Source organism: Lissotriton helveticus, chromosome 7, assembly GCF_964261635.1.
Source record: "Lissotriton helveticus chromosome 7, aLisHel1.1, whole genome shotgun sequence".
Taxonomy (NCBI): domain Eukaryota; kingdom Metazoa; phylum Chordata; class Amphibia; order Caudata; family Salamandridae; genus Lissotriton; species Lissotriton helveticus.
Genome location: NC_136068.1, coordinates 1,864,279,385 through 1,864,304,297, shown reverse-complemented (window position 1 = coordinate 1,864,304,297; position 24,913 = coordinate 1,864,279,385). Strand labels below are relative to the sequence as shown.

Below are 24,913 nucleotides of genomic sequence, written 5' to 3'. Positions count from 1 at the left end.
GTATGTGGGGGGTTACGGTCCTACTGCCCGCAGTCTCGGTGAGCGGCACCCCTCGGGTCTTTTAAAAAAAACATATATATATGTTTTGAGCTTTCCCTCCCTCTCTCCCTGTACACGTCACGGGGAACGCCACATTTCTGGGGCAGTAATATGTAAAATTACTTTTCAGCTCCTGGTACCTGCATTGTCTGGAGTTTTTCATTAATGTTGGGAGGATGGGTTTGATAATATGTCTTTGTAAATTCCCATAGAAGCCTATGTTCTGATGTTAACATGGGCTTCTATGGGAAATTACAAGGCCGTATTATCAAGCTCATTATCGCCGTTTTATTGGCAGTTTCTTGCCAATAAAACGGCGATAATTTTAACACCGGTGGTTGATGATATGCAGCTAAGTTTACTGGTCAAACAAAAGAGGAATGTGCCATATTATCAAGAAAAGGCGATACATTATCGCTGTTTTTATCGGCAGGAAAATGTCGATAAAGCGGTGATAATGGGCTTGATAATATATCCTTGTGAATTGCCATAGAAGCTCATGTTGACACTAGAACCTGGGCTGCTATGGGAATTTACAAGGGCCTATTATCAAGCTCATTATCGGCGCTTTAGCAGCAGTTTTCTGTCAACAAAAGCGGTGATAATGTATCGCCCTTTAGTGATGATATGGCAATGACGGGCGTATTATCAAGGACAGGTGTTAAAATTATCGTTGTTTTATGGGCATGAAAGTTGCGATGAAACGGCAAAAATGGTCTTGATAATACGCCATTGTTACTTCTCATAGAAGCTTATGTTCTGTTGTTAACATGGGCTTCTATGGGAATTAAGAAGGGTCTATTATGAAGCCCATTGTCGCCGGTTTATCGGCAGTTACTGGCGATAAAAGCGGTGGTAATGTATCGCCTTTTGTTGATAATATGCCCCTTCATTTCTATGATTGTATGTAAAACTTTCCTTTTTTTGTGTAGCAGTTGTACTCTCTACGCATGCGCAGCCTCGTTTCGAAGCCCCCGTTTTTTTCTTTTTCTTCAAGTTCAACAAACAAAGCTTTCTTTATTTCAGGTAGTAAATTTGCCGCTTTGTTTTCCCTGGTCGTGTGTGTCATCCACTGCTGTACTTTTGTACTATATTAATAATCGTATTTTATCTACATTTACTTGGAACGCAGTACGGAGGCACCAAACGTTGATCACGTACGCCGTCCACCGCTATTTTAGTAGTGTTTCACCGTTGTTTTCATTACATCTGTTACTTTCATTTTATCGTCCTCCTATTTTCTTTGTGATCTACGAGATTTTGGGGCACAGACACCGCGGTTTTTGTCCTTAAACTCTGATGTTATCTGACTTGGTCACACCTATACTAAAAACTAATTTGAAGGACATAAGTCACAGCCATTGCAACGCGTGTTCGTCAACAGGAAGACATTATTAAGATTATCGCCTCTTTTATCGGCAGGAAAACTGCCAATAAAGCGGCGATAAAGGGTTTGATAATATGCCTTTGTGAATTCTTGGCTGCACAGACTTACGCACAATTATACATTTTCTGCATTAGCTACATAATCCATCATCTGCTGCCTAATCTGCAAATTTGAACAAAAAAAGCCCTGTTTCTAGCTTAAACCACTCAAACGTTACCAAAAATGCAGCAACAAGTGTTACAGCGCGGTGGAAGGCCCTTTTCAAATCAAGAATGGTCACCTGTTACTTATTGCTAAATGTTGGTGTTGCATTGGTACTAATGGTGTGCAAACCACTCTTCCCTCTTGCTGCACCCCTGTTGCTTTTTCTGTATTTCTCTTGCCTCTTTCTGCACCTCTCTTGCCTCTTTCTGCACACACAAGGCATCTTTTGAACTGGCCTCAGGTTGTTTTAATCCCCCTGCCCTATTATGTACTAGGGCTTTACAGGGGAGGTCATGCCAATCACAGGGATACCTCAACCCATAGTATACCCTAGTGTATGTAGTTGTTTTCACGGTATTCTAAGTGTCTTTCGGGATAGCATTGGCTCCGACCCTGGTTTGGTAGAGCACAGGGTCAGTAAGAGTCAGTTACCACCAGTACCAGTCAGAAAAAAGTTGGGGAGTGCCCAGGGCAGAGATGACTTTTCATCAATGCCTCTTCCTGCACCTCTTTTGGTTCTTACTGCATATCTCTTGCTTCTTTCTTCCTCTTTCTGGCATTCTGTTGCCTATTTCTGCATTTATCTTGCTTCTTTCTGTGTCTTTCTTCCTCTTTATGCACATGTCCTACCTCTACAAGCATAGCTAGAAATTAGCATTTAAAAAACACTATAAATTCACTGATGTTATAGTTAGAAATGTTCAATTAAAAAACCTTAGAAATTCAGTGAAAAAAAATAGTTTCAGGGACTTTATAGTTAGACATTAGCATTTAAAAAACCTTTGAAAATCACTGAAAAAGCAGCTCCCCTTGCTTAAAAGCAATCCTGATTTGCTTAATTGAAGCAAGAGAAGGTTTTCCTGCTCTTGCTTCAATCAAGCAAAGCAGAGTTTGCTATGACAAGATGGGAGCCGTTCTCCTGCCCTCCCATAGCAAACAGCAATATTTTGGGTTGGGCATCCTGGAAAATTGTATGAGCCAGCCCTGGGGAGTGGTGTCCTCAGGGCCATCAAGGTTTCCAGCAGGGGGCCGCAATGCCCCCCTCCCATGTGTTTAAAGCCCCAAGGAGGTGGTGTTCCCCGGGGACCGGGGTCTATTCGAGTATTTATTGCCCTGGGGAGGTAGTGGTCCCCGGGGCAGTGTGGGGGCACTTGAGCCCCCGCAATAATTATTAATTATAGCCCCGGTGAGATGACGGTCCCTGGGGCTTGGGGGGCCTTTGAGGCCCTCCACCCTAATTTACTGAAGGCCTTGGGGAGGTAGTGGTCCCCTGGGCTTGATGGGGCCCACGAGGCCACCCACCCTTATTTTAATTATGCCCCAGGGAGGTGGCGGGCTCTGGGACTGCGGGTGGGACATATGCCCCCAAACATAAATCATAAAGCCCCAGGGAGGTGGCAGTCCCCAGGGCTGCCACCCCCTGGGGACTGCCCTGCCTAGTCTTGAGTATTCAGGTGTGTTTTCTTTAATAACAGGCGTATGTATGTCTTTTTTAAGTCTTCTGGGAAAACTCCTCCCATTAAGGAGTTGTTGATGAGTGTTCTGACTGGAATGGCAGCTAAGGTTGTTCAGAGTGTTTTGTAGATGTAAGGTGGATAAGGGTCTGAATTTCTAGATTCATATACTGTGCATTGATATTGTTGTGGTATCTTCCCCCCCCTGGCAGGGCTGGTTTGAAATATTGTGGAATTAGCAAACAGGTGTTTAGGTTTCCATATTCCACCTGTGCCTCCTTATGTATCTGAAAACCCATACAGTAATGGTATGTGAAGGTGGGCATAGCTGCTGCCATGCATATGGAATTTGTGGGTTTATTTTCCAGAAAGGTCAATGTTGCTCCCTTTAATCCATATGTAGTGTGCCCTTGGTTTAGAGGGTGAAGGTTCTCCAGGTTTGAAGTAGCAGATTTTAATTATTTGTATTATCCATCGGCTGATTGTCCCCTTAGCTCCAGGTGTGCTCTTAGTCACTTTTGCAAATAAGACAACCAGCTGATTTGCCTTTCTTAGGGTCTCTTTTCTTGGATGTAATACATTGAGCACCCTCTGTGCATTCAATGTATGTAGTGCTCTTTTGCCATGTGCTTTTGGATTTTGGAAGAACACAGGTAATTGAAATGTTTACTTGACATTGAATTGTGACACCTTCTTGGGAATGAATTAGGAATTGGTTCTTAGAATTACCTTGTCTTTGTGTGTTTGTGGGTAGGGCCCTTGAGCACTTGTAGTTTGCTGATCCCACGCAGAAAATTGATGGCTAATATTATGGCCTTTTTTAGTGTTAGGAAATTAAGTTCCACTTTGTGCATTGGCTCAATTGTTTCTGTCATTAGTTGACCAAGCATGTTGCTTAGATTCAACATAAGTATTGGTATGGCCTTAGGCTGGGCTACCTTCTTTGAACCTTCCAGAAACCTCTTTATTACCAGGGATGTGAAAAACCTGTTCCAGATAGTCCCCTGTTGTAAGCTACAATGGAGGTTGTGGACTTTGAGTGAAGCAAGGTAAGGTGATAAAGGTAAGGTATATTAGTCCTGCTTTCTAACATGTTTTACCTCTCACACAATTGGACATATTTGTTCCATTTAGTGGTATAGAATTTGTGTGTACTAGCTCTTTTTGATTTTCATTGTTCTGGATGGAAGGTGGAGTTGACCAAATTCTAAGTGCCCAGGTGCCATATTGCTAGACTGAGAGTGACTGGTTCCAGATGGCATATTTATTTAAGAGTCTTATAGAGCCCTAGCCAGAACCGAAAGAATCGGAGCACTATACCACATTTGTCTTGATGCAATAGGACACATATTATTTCAATAAGTAGCATTGACTCGTGTTGACTCCTGTTAAGGCTTGGAGGGGATCATAGGAGCGAATCAAAAGGCCAGCGATGAAGGAGCCTTCTTGTTGAAGTGTCTATATTCTTCACTGGGCAAGATTCCTGTGGCCTGAGGAGTTATGGCTCATCGGGTGGAAGCTGTCAATTTGGAAGAGTTTGGTTGAGGTCTTTGAGCTGTTGTTTTAAGTTTATGAAGGAGGGGTTGCTCCTGATATGGGCTGGGTTTGAGTTCCAGCACTAAGGTTTTTTTGGTGTGTTTTAGGAGGAATGAGGAGTAGTGTGTTAGTGCTCCTGAGATTTCTTGTCTGCCATAATTGTTCCCTTTACATTATGAGCCAGCTGTTTGTGGGTTTGATAGGAATCCTCTGTTCTGATATTTCCACAAGGTCTAAGGACCATGTTTGCATGGTGCCAATGATGAGTGTCTGAATTTGTCTGTCAACATTCATAATAGGGGTATCAGTGGAAAGGCATACAAAAGTCCATGCTTGGAGGACCCCGACTCCTGAAAAGGTTGTCAAGTGCCTCTTGCTAGAGCTCTCAATCGAGGGGTACATTTGAGCAAATGGTTAGCCTGCCTGTTTCTACATTTTGGATGCCTGGTAGGTCAAACATCTGCAGTGTTGTGTCTATTTGAATTGCCCATCTCCATATCTCCTGTGCTATTTAACACAGGTGGAAACATGTCAACTCTCCTAGATTGTTGAAGAAGAACATTATTGTTATATTGTTGGTCTGGATCGATTCTGTCTTCCCCTTCACCTGCACCTCAAAGGCCTTCAGTGCTAGGAACACTGTCTTTAGTTCCAGATGGTTTATGTGTTTACACTTCTTCTATCGGGTAACACAGACCTCTGCTCTTTAGATTCTCCCCATGCTGCGTGAGAAGTATCTGTGCTGATGGTCACTGTTGTAGCTATAATTGTTACTAGTTTCAATGGTTTCCCCACTGTAATGTAATGTGTTCTCAATCAGGTTATCTCCTTTTGATTCCTCTCTGTGACACCACTAGATCATCCCACCTCCCAGTGATCTGTGACAATTTGTTGTTAATCCATTCTAGTAATGTACACAAGGAAGCTTGGCCCGAGGTGTGAGCAATATGCATGATGCTGTTATACCCATCCGCTTCATTGCTGTCTTCACTGTCAGGGACTGACCCTTCCGGCCTTAAGGTATAGGCACGTTTATTCTGTTAATGCCTTGAGTGTCTTTGGCACTGGGTGGACTTTTTCTGTCCTTAAGTTCAGCATCACTCCCAGGAACAACTTGCAGCAAACACTTCTCCTGGTTTATTGAGAATCCCAATTTGTAGACTGCCAGGGTTACAGTTTGTATATCCTGTTGACACTTGTGAGTTTGCCAATAATATCCAGTTAGCCAAGTACGAGCAGATGTGTATGCCTTGTCTCAGGTGTGTGGCTACTGACACTAGACAAGTTATGAATTCCCTTGTTGAAGATTTTATGCAAAAGCGTTGCACCATGAAATAGTAGTAGTATGACATATTTGAGGTACTTTCTGTGTCTTTGATTCATTAACACCTTGACTGCTACAGCAATTCCCCCTCTGTGCTCATATTTTAGGAATCCCATTGTTCATGACACGGTCAGCTCGTCATAAGCACACGACCAGTGTACTGCTTGACGTGCTGAGCTCGTCATGAGCATGGGAGGGGTTAAGAAATGTGGATAGGTGTCCCATAATCTATTGTGACCATGAAGTCTCCTTTCTTCACGAGTTGGATGACCTCTTGCAATGTTGTCACGTTGAAGTGTTGCATCCTTATGAGCTTGTTTTAACATCCTAGGTCTAGAGATGGCTTTCTTGTGTTCTCCTGTTTTCGTGCTAGGGAACAGGAGAATTAACTCTCCTCTCTTGTTTCTCCTCATGCAACTCTTTCTAGTGATTGTTTCTTGATGAGTTATTTGACCTCCTGGTGCAGTTATAGTCTATGTTAGACACCTCGATGTTCAACTCTTGCTGTAAACCACTCTCCAGAATCCTTCCTCTTTCGACTGTTGACCATTATCTATAATGCAGTCTCCTTTTCTAAAACTTGACTATGTACTGTAAAAACCTCTATCCTCTTCTGCAACCATTGCTTTGTAGCTAGATGTGTATTACTTTATTCAGATTGCCACATGTTGGTGTCAATGTATTGTAATTTGAAAATGCCTTGTGTGTTACATTTACTTTGTTCCTGTTTTACAAATGATACATCAATGCCGAAGCAAATCTTTTAAACCTCAGTGCTGTGGTCAGCTTATTGCTTTTCTTCTTTTCTCTTTTGTTATAATGAGATATTTTTTTCCTTGCCAGGCATTCACATTACCCAGCAATGCTGGCATCCCACTGGGTACAGGTTTCGCTCCAACCTACGTCAGACTAGAAATCCACTATAACAACGCAAATCTGCAAAGCGGTAGGTGCTTGGGTGTGGGAGTATGTTTTACTTCAGAAAGGACCAGATCACTTAGGATCAAAGATGTTGCTTCTTTTATAGGCTTGTTAATTCCTGGTTAAAACTCTCAATACTCCATGATTGTGACAATACTGCTGTATAGGGTAAACTACAGCATTTATTTCACACCAAATTGAAAAGTGAAAATGTTCCCATTTATGATAAATCTGCAAAAAACAAAGACATAAATAAACAGATGCACAACACTTTAAATTGCCTTTGTGCAATTTGTAGCAGAATACTAGTTTAAAGCAAACTTAATTTGGATATTTGAAGGTCTTTTAATTTGTTTCTATGTCATCATGGCGCCTTGTATATAGGATACATTGTTCACCTGTATCTGGAACTATTTTCTTTTGTTTTATTGATTGTGGTTCCAAAGTCCTCCATTAAATAACTTTTGAACATGTTAAATCTGCAATGACCCTTCTGGATTTCAGTTAAATTGGCCCAATGAGACATATTTCCCTTTTGCAGAGTTATTTTGATCACAATTTGACTGCTTCGATAATTATATGGACAGGATTGAACCTCCTTTAACAAAAGCCCTTGACTTAAGGTTTAGGTTGGGTATACCCCGTACCACATTTACAGCCAAATGGAAAGGTAGTCTCGGGGTAGCAACATTTATCTTGCATGCAGAGGGGTGAAGACACCGATGATCATTTATTGTTCTTTTTTCAAATTATCATAAGCAGCAAACACATTGGATGTTCCTCTATGTCATCTCCTAGGTGTCCACCAGTGCAGGGTATGTAGAGCAGACTCATCCCCTGTCATTTTTTTTTTCCCATTGTAAGAATCTATAGAGTATTTGGCTAATTTGAAGTAAAATGTCCTCTATTTCTTCCCCCACAACACTGGCCCCTTCCAGGCCATTTAGATATCTATTTTTTATATTGGATTGTATGGTTTTATTGTTCCTATCAAACCAGTGTTGCTATCACGCAAGTTTGTAAATTATTTGTTTATGAATTGTTTTTAATCATTTTAAAGATGTAATGTACTCGTACTGTACTGCCGATTTTTCAGATATTTTAGTATACAATTATCTAAGGAGAAGGACAGTTTCACAGAATATAATCTAATACTGGGAGTGGCATGCCACAGGCAGATATGACACACCGGAGGACCCTTACATTGACCCTGTGAAAGAGTGCTGCATTGTGAATGATGGTTATCTTGGGGCAATTCAGTAAGAGTTGCATGTGATTAAGACAGTAAGTAAACAATTGATGGACGGAATGCTGGACAATTCAAACATTCAACCCCCCAGTCATATGGATCTGGATTTAATCCATCATTCTTTTTCTCACCACACCACCCCAGTTTGGACCCAGCCATATGCAAATTTGTCTTGACCCTGTTCCTGATGGGAACAGTTCAGCCAGAACTGCCAAGTCAGGTCCTCCCTGGACCGGAAACAAGCATCCTGGGACCGGTTTCAGGGCAGTAACAGTAAGACAGTAACCATGATGTCAAAAATTTAGCATTAAAATAAATATCTGTGTACAGGTATCACAGTATGTATTATGCAGTCTGTATCTGTAGATCTGTGGATGATGAACAAGAGAAATTTCACATATAAGTACAGGTTGACCTGGAACCTGTTGTTTTTTGCTTAAGTCTGTTCAGTAATTTGTTGTGCTGACTTATTAAACAGAAGTTCAAGGTCTGAATTATAGGAAAGCATCATATGAAACTTGGCCATAAATTTGGAGTATAACTGTCCTTCAACGTGTCTAGATATATGTCTGCGAATTTCAGCCTTTGCGATTCACAAACGGCTTGATACATCTAGGCCTTGATTTCTTGGCATGTTCTGCAAATCAGAAATCTCCATGCTCAAGTAGGCAATTTCATGAGCCTTAGCTTCTTTTTACTTATCCTCTAGATTTCCTGATATCTACCACATTGGTGTTATTTGAGAGCCAGCAATACTGACTTTTAGACCTTTTTGTGGAAATTTGCTGAGTGAGACTGTACAGAACTTTTCATAGAGTGCCTTACCAGCTTTGACCTTCATCTGAAAAGAGACATTGCTCACAGACCAAAGAACATATGTGCCAAATCTTCAGTGCTAGCACTTGTTGCCGATTACTGCTAATTAAGTAGAGGTGCCATAGTGTCTTCATGTTGAGGCATACCACAGAAGTGAGTACTCATCCAGATTTACTAGAATCTGCAATTTTTAAATACTTGTTAAGACGTACAAAAGATTCATCATTTGCCTCTTCATTGTCGGAGCAGGAGCTCCAAGAACTTTTGCTTTTGGTAATGGCATTTGTGACCACAAGGCTTATGTTTTCTGTTGAGAACATAAAACTGATTACACACATGAAGTGTCCAAGAGAGTAAGTTATGACCGAGCCATGTGACTACATTACTTGAACTGGACCCATCACTTGGTAGGTTTTTGTATGAGAATATTGTAGGCTTCCCAATCCTGTCTCAGGTATTTGGAGAACATTGATTACCTCTTCATCTTGCTGTTTAAGGTCCATTGATGCAAATTATAGTGCCATGGTTGCTGTGACCCAACCAATCTTATATTTGCCAAATGTTTTCTTTAAGCACCTTGTATAAAAGCAGGACTTTTGAAAACAAATTAGACAGGAAAATAGGTGGCACCGACTGCTCCTGCTGTTAGACAACTCTAGTTCATAACTGTGTCATGGACTTCAATCATCTCTGCTTCATAGATACTAAGATGATTAAAATGAATCACATTGGCCAGCTATCTTGCAGAGCAGAACAAGAATGAATGTGTGCATGAAAACTGTGGGAACTCAGTAGACATTTGAGTTAAATGAAAAAATCAATTTCCAGAAGAACAATAAAACTTGACATAGGACATCACCAGAACACAAGAAAAGTAAAAAAGTGTTGCCCTACTTAACCAGCCATTGCTCAAAAACATTCAGGCACTAACAAGACTCCCAGTTAAGTGTAGATGCCATGTTAATTAAAGGTTTACTATTTGTTCAGGGGTCCTATGCTTCTAGATGGATCATTTTCATTCATTTTCACTGAAAGCACTACTGGACAAAACTAGAAACGTGAAGAATTCATAAGCCAATGCTTACATCAAGCTGTAACTTTACAGACATTTTGTTCAGCAGTGGTGGAAAGTAGTGTATTAGTAGTGATAAGTAGGACCTTACCACTAGAATTAAGGCCACAAAAACAATAACAGGTTCAGTGAAGGTCTCAATAAATTAATCCTTTGTTCAACCCTTAAAAGCTGGCAACAAGCAGCCAGGCTTAACTTAGGAGACAGGTGTGCAAAGCATTTAGAAACACAAATACAATAAATAAGTAAGACATAACACACAATAAAATTCCAACACCAATTTATAACCCCACCAGTGCTCTCATGTGTGTCGGACGGCCCCAGGCCTACACATTTCTGAGAACTAGACACCCAGGGGAGTCCAGGGAGGTGTGGTTTATGTGGATCTCACGATATTTTCTTACACTAAATCCCCTCAAACTTTTAAATTTAGCTAAAAAAATCAAATTTTCCTCACTTTTCTCTGTTTGAATATTGTGTAATCACCGGGCCACCACACATATCCTACCACCCAGCATTCCTCCAGGTATCCCAACGAAAATGGTACCTCACTTGTGTGGGTAGGCATAGTAGCTGCATCAGGAAATAGCCAACATCCTACTTTGGAGGTTTGCAGTGTATTCTGGGTAGGAAAATGTTGGGGAATCCATGCAAGCCATACCTCCCCAGACTCCCCTGGGTGTCTAGATTTCAGAAATGTGTAGGTATGGTTGGTTTCCATAGATGTCCACTGAACCCGTGTGCCCCTATGCAAAATCTAGTCTTTTTGTGATACATAAAGTTGATGTCTCCTCAATACATTTTGAGCCCTTGCCTGTCGCGGATACTTGGCCCACCCATGCAAGTGAGGTACCAAGTTTATCGGAAGACCCTGGGCTAATGCTGGGTAGTAGGAAATTTGTGTCAGCCCAGTGATGCCACAACTTTTCCAAACAGAAATTTGACAATAATTAGATTTTTTTCAGCTAAATTTGAAGTTTGCAGGGGATTCTGGGTAGGAAAACATTGGAGGATACATAAAAACCTATACCTCTCTGGATTGCCTTTGGACTCTAGTTTTCAGATATGTGTGGGTTTGGTGGGTTTCCCTAGATGGCCGCCGAGCCAGGGACCAAAAACCCAGGTAATCCCCCTTGCAAAAACGGGTTGTTTTGCAATAGGTAATTTTGATGTCTCCACAATATGTTTTGGGCCACTGCCTGTCGAGGGTACTCGGCCCACCCACAAAAGTGAGATACCATTTTTAACAGGAGACTTAGGAGAATGTGGGGTGGGTAGAAGGTTTTGACCAACATAGATTCCAGAACTTTCCATCACAGAAATGTGGGGAATAATTTTTTTTTTCAAAGTTTGACTTTTGCCAGGGATTCTGGGTAACAGAACCTGGTGAAAGCCGGACAAGTCACCCCCTCCTGCATTTCCCAAGGTGTCTAGTTTTAAGAAATGTATAAGTTTGCTAGGTTTCCCTAGGTGCCAGCAGAGGTAGGGTTCAGAATCCACAGCTGGGTACTTTGCAAAAAAAGGGGGAGTTTTCACTGTAAATCAGTGGTGTGCCCGCATTGCCTTTTAGGCCCTTTCCTGTCACAGGTGCCAGGCCTACCCATGCAAGTGAGGTATCATTTTTATCTGAAGACTTTGAGGAATCGATGGTGGGTGGAATTGTGTGGTTCCACACAGATTTTAGAACTTTCCATCACAGAAATTTGATGGAAATATGTTTTTTTAAAGTATGAGGTTTGCAAGGGATTCTGGGTAACATAACCTGGTGTGAGCCACCCCATCCTGTATTCCCCTGTGTGTCTAGTTTCAAAACATTAATAGGTGTGCTAGGTTTCTCTAGGTGCCGGCACAGCTAGGGCTCAAAATCCACACCTAGGCACTTTACTGTAAAAATCTGGTGGTTCACGTTGTGTTTTGAGCCGTTTCCTGTCACGGGCACTAGGCCTACCCACACAAGTGAGGTACCATTTTTATCAAAAGACTTTGGGAAATGAAGGGCAGGTGGAATTTTGTGGATCCACGCAGATTCCTAAACTTTTCATCACTGAAATTTGAGGGAAATGTTTTTTTTTTACAAAGTCTGAGGTTTGCAAGGGATTATGGGTAACAGAGCCACACAAGTCAACACATCCTGAATTTCCCTGAGTGTCTTGTTTTCAGAAGTCTATAGGTTTGCTAGGTTTCCATTGGAGCTGGCAGAGCTAGGGTTCAGAGTCCACAGCTAGGCACTTTGAAAAAAAGGATCAGTTTTCACTGTTAAAATGTGGTGTGTCCATGTTGTGTTTTGTGCCGTTTCCTGGCACTGGCACTATGCCTACCCACACAAGTGAGGTATCATTTATATCATAATACTTTGGGGAATGTGGGTTGGGGGGAAGTTTGTGGATCAACGCAGATTCCAGAATTTCCAATCACAGACATGTGAGGGAAATGGGTTTTTTTCAATACGTTTGACGTTTGCAAGGGATTCTTGGTAACAGAACCTGGTGGGAGCCACTCAAGTCACCCCATCCTGGATTCCTTGGGATACCTACTTTTTAAAAATGTAAAGCTTTGCTAGATTTTCCTATGTGTCGCTGAGCTACGTTTCCATATCCAAACCAAGGCACTTTGCAAAAAAAGGGTCTGTTTTCACTATGAAATGTGGTATGTCCATGTTGCTTTTTGGTCAATTTCCTGTTGCTGACACTAGGCCTATCCACACAAGTCAGGTACCATTTTACTTTTAGGAGACTTACTGGAACACAGAATTGTAGAGCAACTGTTGTTACCCATTCACCTTTGATGCATTTCTGCCTTTCAAATGTAAGACAATGTGTAAAAAAGAAGTCACTTTGAAAATAGTTGAATACATCAATGCTAGTATGGGTAACCACAATTTTGGAAATGTGCAAATATCTACTGTTTCTAAACTCTATGTTCTGTTCCAATTTTGGAAATACATATGTGTCTTTGATACCTACTTTTCTCTTTTTATATTTTACCAAATGAATTGCTATATACCCAGTACACACTGAAAAACCATTGCAAGACCCTGCTCAGTTTTTATCTCTGGGTTCATCGGGTCTTGGTGAACCTACAAGTCTTATATATCCTCACAGCCAGAAGGGTCCAGCAGATGTAATGGTATATTGCTTTCAAACATCAGTCATACTTAAAAAGTTACAAGTGAAAACGTTGGCACAAATGGCTGTTTTTTTCAACTCATTTTCAAAGCCTTGAAGGATTTACACAAATGACCCCTTGCTGAATTCAGAATTGTGTCTACTTTAAAGAAATGTATAGCTTTCCAGTATCCATTATTGCTTTCACAACCATTTCTACCATTAACTGGAAGGATGTAGAAAGCACAAAAAGTAGCAAAATAGGCTGAGTTCTCGAGCTTTCACCCTAGACCGGGAAAACTTATCTTACGGTCAGTATCTCAGGATCCGGAGAAATTGCAGCAATATTAGTAATTACCGGGAACAAGCTAATGACCTAACCTCTAAACTCAGATCAAGAGGCTACCCAACGCATATCTTGAACAAAGGCTACAAACGAGCTAGAAACAACAACATTTGAATGTAGTGAACCAGAGATATGAATTTTTAAAGATTAAAAGTCAAATTAGAGCCTAGAATTAAAAAGTACTCAAAGGGTTAAAACATGATGTTTTGGACCGGTACAAAGTCATAAGTTCTGTAAACCTACTTCCAGAAGTGCTTCTTGATGCAGGAAAGTGGTCCACAGCACCAGCCCAGTTTTCAGATGCGCTAGTTAGCTTCTTGGGGTCTGGGACCAAAACTTTCACAATTCTCCTGGTCAGCTCATGGAGCTTTTTACGAAATGTGCTCAAAACGTCTCCTTGAGGGTTTATAGGGTCCAAAACACCAATCCAGGGATCTAGAATCTCTAAGATGCTCATAGGGATATTCGGACTACAATTCCTACAATGCCCCAGGCCTAATCCTTAAAAATCCACTGGACGAACTCCCAAACTGGGACTTCTTGGTGGAGATGGTGCAGGTGGGCTCTGTTATCCTAAAGCTTGTTGGGAGTCCACTCTTTAATCCTTCTTGAAGCAAGGCAAGGTCCTAAGGGCTGTAGTACCAGAATGTGCAGCTAGTGCCATTCTTCAAAGTGAAGACTTTTGGGGTGCAGATCAGGTTTCCATCAGGGCAGTCCTTCTTCCCCTTGCAGTTTCAGACAGTAGACTTGACGTGCTGGGCAATTCTTCCATATTCATGCAGTGTTCCTGAGTGTCAAGCGGGGCGGCACCCAGGACCAGTGGGATGCAGGATGACACCCAGGTCTATGACTTTTTCATCCAAAGTGTGGCATATTCTTGCCCCAGAAAGCACATTGTTTTAACATCCAACACAGGGAAAATCTCTCCTTGGAGGTTAGATCAGGATAAGCTAACCCACTGACAAGACTAAAGTTCCGTAACACTCCCCTTCCACCCCCTTCCCTTATCTAAGAACAGGGGCTTCCGTGTGACTGGGGTTGAAGGAAGTGGGGATGAGCATGTGCTTGTCTAAAGTGCAAGTCCTCCTTTGAAGACCAGTTTAGCGATTCCCCCTTCCTTCCTACCTATAGCTTCTGCAGCTGCAGTTCTTCTCACAGAGGAAATTCATTGTCTCCCTTGCTGGCTATTTCAAACCTCATTAAGACAGCTTGGCTCAGCCTGGTACAGACTGGCCAATCAGGAGAGGGCATCTGGTAGGCTAGATTTTGACTTACAGAAAAGAAAGTTTACTAACATATTTTCTGTGATACATCTAACAGTAGCAAATTGTTGTATTTATCATAACAGTCCTTAAATTATATTTTTAGCTCGTGCCAGTTAATATTTCTACTTAAATAAAATATTCTAATGTTAACATATAGCCCTCATTATCTACAATGGGGTAAAACACATTTGCCCATTATTCTCTCACTAGAGCTTACACAACATATTTTATAATGTTACATGGCATCTTAACCCTGGGGCACTTAGGGAAGACCCTAGGTGGGACGTATGTGTAAAGATAAGGAAGATTATGGTTTTGGAAGTACTTTTAATTCCAAAGTTGAATTTGCATAAAATTGTTAGTTAAAAGAGCCTGAAAGGCAGGACTGACTTTTAAAATGAGAGAAGGCATCCCAGTAGTGCATGCTATAGTGCAGAAAATGCACTGTGTATATAAACCCCTTTGCCTTATTATATACTAGGGAGATACATGGGTCTGTCATTGACAATTATAATTATACCTAACCATATACTTTTAATCTGGGCACAGGGCCCGGATCTGGTAAGCAGAGCCCAAAACACAATTAGAATAGGAAAACCAGCACCTAGTAGTCAAGTTGGGAGAATGAAGAGGGGGTGGCACTGGAAATGGGTCCTGGTATCTCACAATTGGACAGATAACCTTCTTCTGTATGTCTATATATGCCACATGCAACATAAATCCACTTCAAGTGAGATGGTCCTTAAACCTCGAAAATTTGAAGGCCCTTATATCACTGAAGAACATCCTGGGCAATAATGAACTTTTACATTAAATAAATAAATATTTAAAGTAGGTTTGTAACAATCCATCTCTGCTAGTTGGTTTACTCAATATTTATATTGTTTGGTCATGTTACTAATGACACCAGGGCATATTCCCTCAAACTGGTTTCAGGTTAGAACCCCCCACCCTCCATAGCATCATGGGGTTTTGATATTGAGATAGGGAATACTCTGAATAGCCAATTGTTATCGAATTTCAGCTGTAAATAGCTATGCTCTCCACTGTTCCAGTCAACAAAGGGTTAATAGGATTGTGTATACCTGATGTAGTAGAGAAACTTCAAACATATAGCCCTCTAATTAGTCTGAGGTTTTAGATAGCAAAAGGCTCAGTAGTATCAGAGAGAGTCAGACCCTAAAAATGGTCCCATTAGTTGATAATCAAAGGCAGTTTCTGTATGATGTTGTATAGAATGAAAAGACCATCTGGACTCAGACGTACTAAGCCTGGCAAACAACACTATTATCTGTATGCTGAGTACCCCTGTAATTTTTGGGTTCCATGAGCTATGGCAAAGACTAAAGCAATACCAAAAGGGATGATGGACGTAAGTGTTGAACAATGCAAGCACTCACCCCCAGTCAACTGATCTGGGTTTAATCCGTCATCGTTCTTTAGCTCACTCTGCTATCCCAGTTCAGACATGGCCATATGCAAATCAGTCTGACCCTGTGCCTCATGGGAACAGTCCAGCACGAACTGCCAAGCCATTTCTTCCCTAGACCGGAAAGAAGCATCCTGAGACCGGTTTCTAGCTAATCAGCGGTCATCAGTCAGGCTAGCTTGAATCCAGTGGCAAAGTGAGCAAGGGCCCACGTCTGGGCATACCCTGGGGGTGAATGACTGGGGGTGAGTGTTGACCAATGCAAGCAATCACCCACGTCAACTGATCTGCGTTTAATCCATCATCATTCTTTAGCTCACTCCGCCACCCCAGTTCGGACATAGCCATATGCAAATCAGTCTGAACCTGTGCCTCATGAGAACAGTCCAACCCGAACTGCCAAGCCATGTCTTCCCTGGACCGGAAACAAGCATCCTGGGACCGGTTTCTGGCTAATCAGCCTTTTTCAGCAAGTCTAGCTTGAATCCAGTGGCAAGGTGAGGAAGGGACCCACATCTGGGCATACCCTGCTAACTTAGGGCGAACACAGCAATACCAAAGGGAATGATGGATGATGTGTTAAACAATGCAATCACTCACCCTAGTCAACTGATCTGTGTTTAATCCATCATCATTCTTTAGCTCACTCCGCCACCCCAGTTCAGACATGGCCATATGCAAATTAGTCTGACCCTGTGCCTCATGGGAACAGTCCAGCCCGAACTGCCCAGCCATGTCTTCCCTGGACCGGAAACAAGCATCCTGGGAACAGTTTCTGGCTAATCAGCCATCAGCAGCCAGGCTAGATTGAATACAGTGGTAAAGTGAGCAACGGACCCCCGTCTGGGCATACCGTGCCAAATTATGGTGAACAAATCAATACCAAAGGTATGATGGACGGAGTGTTAAACAATGCAAGCACTCACCCCCAGTCAACTGATCTGTGTTTAATACATCATCATTCTTAAGCTCACTCCGCCACCCTGGTTCAGACATGGCCATATGCAAATCAGTCTGACCCTGTGCCTCATGTTAACAGTCCAGCCCGAACTGCTAAGCCATTTTCTACCTTCTTGCCTGGACCAAAAACAAGTAAGCATCCTGAGACCGGTTTCTGTTTCTGGTGTATATATATATTCACTGAAAAAACCATAGGTTATAGACCATATATAGTTAGGAATTAGCATTTAAAAAACCTTATTTTACTCACACAAAACCATTGAAATTTTCCATATATAGTTAGTTGCACTAACTATATATCGTGCACCCGCAATCCACTGCTGATGATGTCACATATTACATCATTCATGACATGGTCAGTGACATCACTGATGACATCACTGATGACATCTCAAATGACATCACTGATGACATCATCTAGTGTCTGTGTGTTTTTGTAAAGTTTAAATACGTTTTACATATTGAAGAATGAGTGGATGTATGGAAGACTGAGTGTGTGTGTGGCTGGCTGGGAGGTGTGTGACTCTGTGCATATCAATGTGTACTTGTATCAGTGATTGTATAAGAGAGTAAGTATGTGTTAGTATATGTGTGAAAAGTATGGTGTTCTGTGTTTAACTATAGATGAGGAAATCGAAGTGTAATTGATTCTTCACAGGACTGACTAGGTGTATGAGTGCATATGATAGTGTTCTAATAATAACTGACTGTATGTATGAGTAATTGTATGGGTGAATGAGTGAATGTGTGTGTAGACGTAGGAATCAGTGAGTGCGTATGTAGTAACTGGTATTGGTGTGTCATGATGTCATCAGTGATGTCATTTGAGATGTCATCAGTGATGTCATTTCAGATGTCATTAGTGATGTCATCAGTGATGTCACTGAAGTATGGTGTTCTGTGTTTAACTGTATAGATGAAGAAATGGAAGTGTGATTGATTCTTTACAGGACTGACTTGGTGTGTGAGTAACTCCATGGATGAGTGGCAGTGTGTGACTGTCTGCATAGGTGTATGAGTGCATATGATAGTGTTGTAATAATGAGTGACTGTATGTATGAGTCATTGTATGGGTGAATGAGTGAATGTGTGTGTAGACGTAGGAATCAGTGAGTGCGTATGTAGTAACTGGTATTGGTGTGTCATGATGTCATCAGTGATGTCATTTGAGATGTCATCAGTGATGTCATCAGTGATGTCATTTGAGATGTCATCAGTGATGTCATCAGTGATGTCACTGACCATGTCATGAATGATGTAATATGTGACATCATCAGCAGTGGATTGCGGGTGCACGATATATAGTTAGTGCAACTAACTATATATGGAATTTCAATGGTTTTGTGTGAGTAAAATAAGGTTTTTTAAATGCTAATTCCTAACTATATATGGTCTATAACCTATGGTTTTTTCAGTGAATTTTCAAGGTTTTGTAAATGCTAATTCCTAACTATATATGGTCTATAACCTATGGTTTTTTCTGTGAATTTCATTGGTTTTTTAACAGCTAATATCTGTAGCTGTAAAATGTATTCTTCTTTAAATCCAAAAATATATTTTATATGTTTATGAATAATTTTTTTTTTAAATATTTTTTTTTCTTCGTTCCCGCTTCGCGAATCGGGAAGCTTCCCGTTAGCTGACCTTGATGCCGCGAAATAGACCGCGAGCCGGTAAACGTTTCTTTACCGCAAGTGCCGCGTTAGAAAACAACATCGTGACGCCTCCCGTCCGCATGACGTTTCACGTTCTCGCGTGATACGTCATATGACGTGCTACGTTAGCGAACTGGTACGCGAAGCGAGTCGCAAAGCGCAGGTTTCTGGAAGCAAACCGGGAGGCCCTGCAAAGCGCTTAACGTAAACACAGCAAGTCATGTGACTTGGTAATAACACTTTTCATTGGTTCATTTCACTTTTGGTTTCCTAATGATGTAAGACTAGGTCATATAATCTAAAATGAACACTTTTGATTGGTTGAGAACTCTTGTTTTTCCCAAATGATGAAAATCCCTCCTTCTTTCCTCACTCTGACTTTCATCATTGTGAGAGAAAGACCCTTTGTGATCACTGAGCAATGGCTTCTTTAGTAGCTTCAGCTGGTGCTTCCCCACCACCTCCACCACCTCCAAGGAAGAGAGGACCACCTGCTGAAGTTATAATTCAGCAAGAAGAAGAAGAACAAGAACAAGAGGAAGAGCAGGAAGAGAGGCAGTTTTTGCCTGAGCAGCCCAGGACGTCTCACCGGAAAGAAAACTTCATTTGGCAATTTTTTTAAATTCCCAAAGGTCAGAAAAAAGTAAATGCAAGATACGTAACTTGCCTTATATGTCAAGATAGACTGTCCAGAGGAACCGACAAAAAATACAGTTTCGGAAACTACACAATGCATCGCCATATGATTAGGTGGCATCCTAACAACTACAGTGCTGCACAGTTTCGGAACGACCTAGATAATCTCCCTATTATGGCCAGAAGATCTGCTGTACCGGAAGTAACGGGACCAGAGGGCAGGGAGATGGTGCCAAATATACAAATGAGATTTGGTGAAGTAAAACCCATCTGCGTATATTGCGATGGATTCATTTGCTACGGAGAAAGAAGCATCACTCTGATCAACAGAGCTATTGACTATCATATGCAAGTTTGTACGAAACGCCCAAAATAATAAATACTTTTTTTTTGTTTTGTTGCTCCTGTTGAGCCCTTTACAATGAATCGTTTTCATTGCCCCCTCCAAGAAAAACCCCAAAAAATATAAAACTGTTCAGAAAAATTCAAAAAGTGTAAAAAAATGTTCCGAAAAATAATAAAAAAAATATAAAACAACAAAAACAATAAAAAAAATAGTTCTTTTCAGAACTACCTCCCCGTTATTAAAAAATTGGTACAATATTTGGAACTGTGCCAACCTCTATTTCTCTTAGTTCGCTTCCCAGTTCGCTCGCCGGTACGCGAACTGGAAGCGAACCAAAAACAGTAAGTATAAGGGAAGGAAACAGACACTTATGTTAAAAGAAAGACAGCTATAGGGGAGTAAACTAGAGATACTATTACCCGTAATCCACTGCTGATGATGTCACATATTACATCATTCATGACATGCTCAGTGACATCATCAGCAGAGGATTGCGGGTTTTTTGGCAACGTGCCTTATCCACGGTTTAATAACGCTGCCTTTTGCTTTATATAAGTTTTCAAATTGTATGAAATATATACCAATAGGTCGTTATGAACCTTTAGGTAGTGCTTTTCTTCATGAGGTCTGGTCGCTTCCATACACATACAGATGTTTCAAAGATGATCAAGAAGTTTATCTGAATGGAGAGGAATGCACTGAGACGCCAGATCATTCACTAATGTGTAGGCACATACAGTTACACGGTTCATGCAACAAACACCGACCAAATATGGCTTGCGTGTTGCAAGGCACGCCAGTTCCTGCTATCATCCCCACGTTCAAGTTGTTGGCAAATGGTAGTTATTTGATGCTCAATAATGAAGATTGTTCTGAGTTAATTAAAAGTATTCCTTTTATCGTAACAGTAAGTGAACAGGTTATTGGCTGCAGAAATGTTCCATTTCCTCCCACACATGAACATAGGGAGTTTTCAATCTGGCCACAAATACCAACCTTGGGACAGATTTCAACGGCATGGCAAGAATAAGAGCTCTTTTGTCTCAGAGAGAGGTGGCCTTGAGTTCGGCCCGTGAAACTTTCGTGCTTCACATAGCGAACACCCGTACAGAGGTGCACACACTTTTCAATTCAGATTTGCCTTTCAATTTCAGCAAGATGTTTCCGACTATCTTTAACGCATCCTCCACAAAGACCCTGGCGCACTTTTTTAAAGTTGTTACCAGTGGTCTCGTGACTTCATTTGAGAAAATCTTTGGAGTCATCCCTGCTTCCTTTCATTCTATTTTCTCCACTCTGGTTCGTGGATTGGCATTTTTACTTGCATTACCAGCGGACGCTCTTGTGCTTTTTTACATTTTTAAATATGGATGTCCCTCCTATGCAACCTCCCACCCTGCAGCTGCTGACACTGTTCCGCAATCGCATGCTAGAATATTATGGCACAATGCCGTTGGCGATATTAAGCACGGCATATGGATTATCTTTTCGATTCTCCTACTTCACCTGTGTCCAGCCTGTATTTCACTGCCTGACCTGTGATTTCGATTGGGCCATTGATTTGTGTCTCTGCGGACCGGTTTCTCCTGACGTCGACTTTAATCAGCTGATGACTCCTATCATTACTCACGAGTTGGTTTGTCCTGGCGAAAGGATTATGGCTGTGGCATTGATGCATGGACTACTTGGTCCCTGGAATTTACTGGCGGCAGCACAGTCTTTCTTGGAACAGAGCTTTCTTGAAAACCCACCGAGCTGTCCTCTGATGGTGATAGAGGATCCGGTGCTGGGAGAGCACGTATGTTCTTTTCCGCTTTTAAATTGGATGGCTGAACTGTTTTCGGATGAAGACGGTGACTTCCTATTGGAGGCTGTTGCAGCTTATTTTGCATACACAGTTATGTCATAGACCTTTTTCATGTTTGATATGCTGAGTACTAGCATTTCATTAACAATTCATTGACTTATTTGTCAAGTTTTTATTATTTACCTTGCCTATTGGCTTAAGACTCGATAAAGTACTTGGCTGTTTTATTTTTCTTTAGCATTAAATTTTCCTAGTTTTTAATGCTTTACCTTGCGGACCGTCCACATATAAACTTGCAATCTGCTCTCATGAGATGGCACTTCTATTATCTTATTCAGTTCGTTTCCGGATCATGGGGAGGTGTCATCTAGGTCCTGGATATCTTTACACCGTGTTAAGTTAGCATGGGCTCATTACCGGTTTAAACGCCATTTTTCCTTTTTTGCAACTTCTGCACACGACACTTAGTTGTTGCTTTAGCTTTCCACCTAGTAGTTCATCGTGGTTTACATGAGAATAATATGTTATTGCTCTACTATCTGCTTTGCTTGTTAAACTATATCTGTACAGCGAGTGCTAAAGTTTCAAGAACAACACGATACAGAATTGTTATGAGGTCTGATCTCCACGACTTCATACTCATAACATAAGTGCAACTTCTGCCAATTCTGGGCATGAGGCGGGTTTTATATTGCTTTGCCGAACACACATACACAACAGTTGATGCGGTTCACATGAAGAGAGAGCTGGTGTATGCTGATGTGATTCCTTCAAATCTAAGACACTAAAGTATGGGCACGCCCTAAACCAACACAAAGAGACCTTCTTAGCAAATAATATAATATGTGTATTAGGGAGAGTGAGATATAAGCAGCCGCGGGCCGTGGAGGGAGTTACGGTGAGGCAGGGAGGCGGGGAGGGGGAGAAGCAGGGTGGAGCCCTCTCTACCCTGCCCCTCCCCCTCCCCGCCTCCCTGCCCCACCGTAACTACCTCCACGGCCCGCGGCTGCTTATAAGTGTTGCTAACTCTTATTCATTTACAGCATGTTAACATACTGTCACCATTCGCTTTTTATGTACTATTGACTATGCTGGTAATTTTGCTACTGATAATATGTGTACTTGTATAATCTAAGATACTACGCCTGAGAAGACGGCATTAGTAAATAAACATTTAAAATACACATGTGTTCTTCTTAACTCCATGTTCTGGTTTCTAAGAAATATATAACGACCGACTGTTCATGAGTTCCACGTATCCTGAGGTACTATAAGTTCATATTCTGGATTGTCTAAACATTGAGAGTTTGTTATATCCAATGTGACACTGTACCTAGCTTGCTAAGCAGTTTTTGATTACTAACGTGAGTTTTGGGACACCCTAATTCGCCGAGGTTCCAATCCTCTGTCCACAGTTCTGTGTGAGAACAGAAACCCTGCGACAGGGGCACCCCCGACCCTTGCTGGAGCTTCATCACACTTGCGATACAACTCCAGCAATGCGCCACCTTTACGGCACAGATACATCACGCATCTGTGCTGTTTTTGCCCCATGATGCGCCGCATTGTAAATGCAGCACACCATAGGTGACGGAACAGCGGCACAGAATGACTAACACATCCCTGGTGATGCGCCAGTCATCATAAATGTATCCCTATGCTTCTTATCTTGTTAGAGATGAACCGCCATATGTATCATCAAAGTTTTTTGCATTTCCTAAATAGCGAACTTTAAGGAATAAATAGCGATTCTTTACCATTCCTAGTTTGCGATGAGCTATTTGCTAATTACAAATTACCCATTCATTTCCTTCATTTCCATAGGACGGTTGGACTCACTTTTAGCTCGAACGGCTGAATGGATTTCCACGAAACTTGGCAAAATTTTAGGGACTGGTAGCCCGATGTGCCTTTGCTATGTCTCAAGATATATGCTCCAGTGGTTTTTACGAAAATTAACTTTGAAAAATATATATTGGGCTACATTGGCCTATATATATGTTGGAGCCCAAATGTAGCCCAATGTAGCCCAATGAAGCCCAATGTAGCCCAATGTAGCCCAAAGATGGCCGCCAGACACACAAAAAAACAAATGTAGCCCAAATATCAGCCAGATGTAGCCCAACTATAGCCCAGTGACAGAATGACCAATCAGCTTCGCAAACCTCCGTGACGCGAAGCGGAGCGCTGTTACAGATATATATCTTTTTTTGAACGTTAATTTCTCAAAATCCACTGGAGCACATATATTGAGACCTAGCAAAGGCACATCGGGCTACCAGTCCCTAATATTTTGCCAAGTTTCGTGCAAATCCATTCAGCCGTTCGATTATTATTATTATTATTTTTTTTTGCCCCGCGGGACCCTTTTAAAACCTCCACATCAAACCTAGGGGGTCAGCGACAATGTACTATGCCCCCTTATGGTCATTTGCCCCTTCGCTTTGGCCTCCTCTTGTCTCTCGATCCTACCGAGAGACAAGATGGCAGCCGCTACGGACTGTTTGGAATGTTGACAGACGCCGGAGAACCAATCAGCTTCGCTTCACAAAGCTCCGTTGCGCGAAAAGTACGCGTCCTGGGCCGCTGCCCAGTCCGCTGTTACAGATATATATCTTTTTTTAAACGTTAATTTCTCAAAATCCACTGGAGCACATATATTGAGACCTACAAAAGGCACATCGGGCTACCAGTCCCTACAATTTTGCCAAGTTTCGTGCAAATCCATTCAGCCGTTCGGGCTAAAAGTGAGGCCAACCGCCCTATGGAAATTAACATGGGAAAAACGCGTTTTGGGACCCCCCTTTTTTCTTGGCCCCCCCTTGACGAACCCCCCCAAAATTTTCAGGGGCTGCTCAGAAACAAAATGTGCCATTTTCCTGAAAATTTCAGCCAATTCCGTCCACAAACGCCAAAGTTATTAGACATAGAATTTTCAAAAAACCCATAGAGAAAAAATCCTAACTATATATACCTACTGGCGACCGCCAGTAGGTAATATATATATATATATATATATATATATATATATATATATATATATATATATATTCACTGAAAAAACCATAGGTTTGACACCAGTTATAGTTAGCTGGAAATGTTACTGATATAAAACCAATGAAATTCCACGTTATAGTTAGTTGGACTCACTATAACTTGCGCGTGTAATGCACTGCTGATGACATCACATATTACATCACTCATGACATCACTGATGACACCATCCAGTGAATGTGTGTCTTTCTGAAAAATAAATATGTGTTATATATGTATATATTATTGAATATCTTAGTGAATACATATATTACTGAGTAATGCTTAAATTTTTAAATATATGTATTAGTGTTTCACTTTGTGTATAAG

At 41.5% G+C, this 24,913-nt stretch overlaps 1 protein-coding gene across 1 annotated transcript in view; it reads left to right on the top strand.

Moving 5' to 3' along the window:
• LOC144767801 (DBH-like monooxygenase protein 2) overlaps positions 1-24,913 on the top strand; it is a 240,718-nt gene that overhangs the window by 83,088 nt on the left and 132,717 nt on the right. The window contains exon 6 of the mRNA XM_078651179.1: positions 6,788-6,890. Coding sequence (XP_078507305.1) covers positions 6,788-6,890 — 103 coding nt within the window. The remainder of the gene's footprint in view (positions 1-6,787; positions 6,891-24,913) is intronic.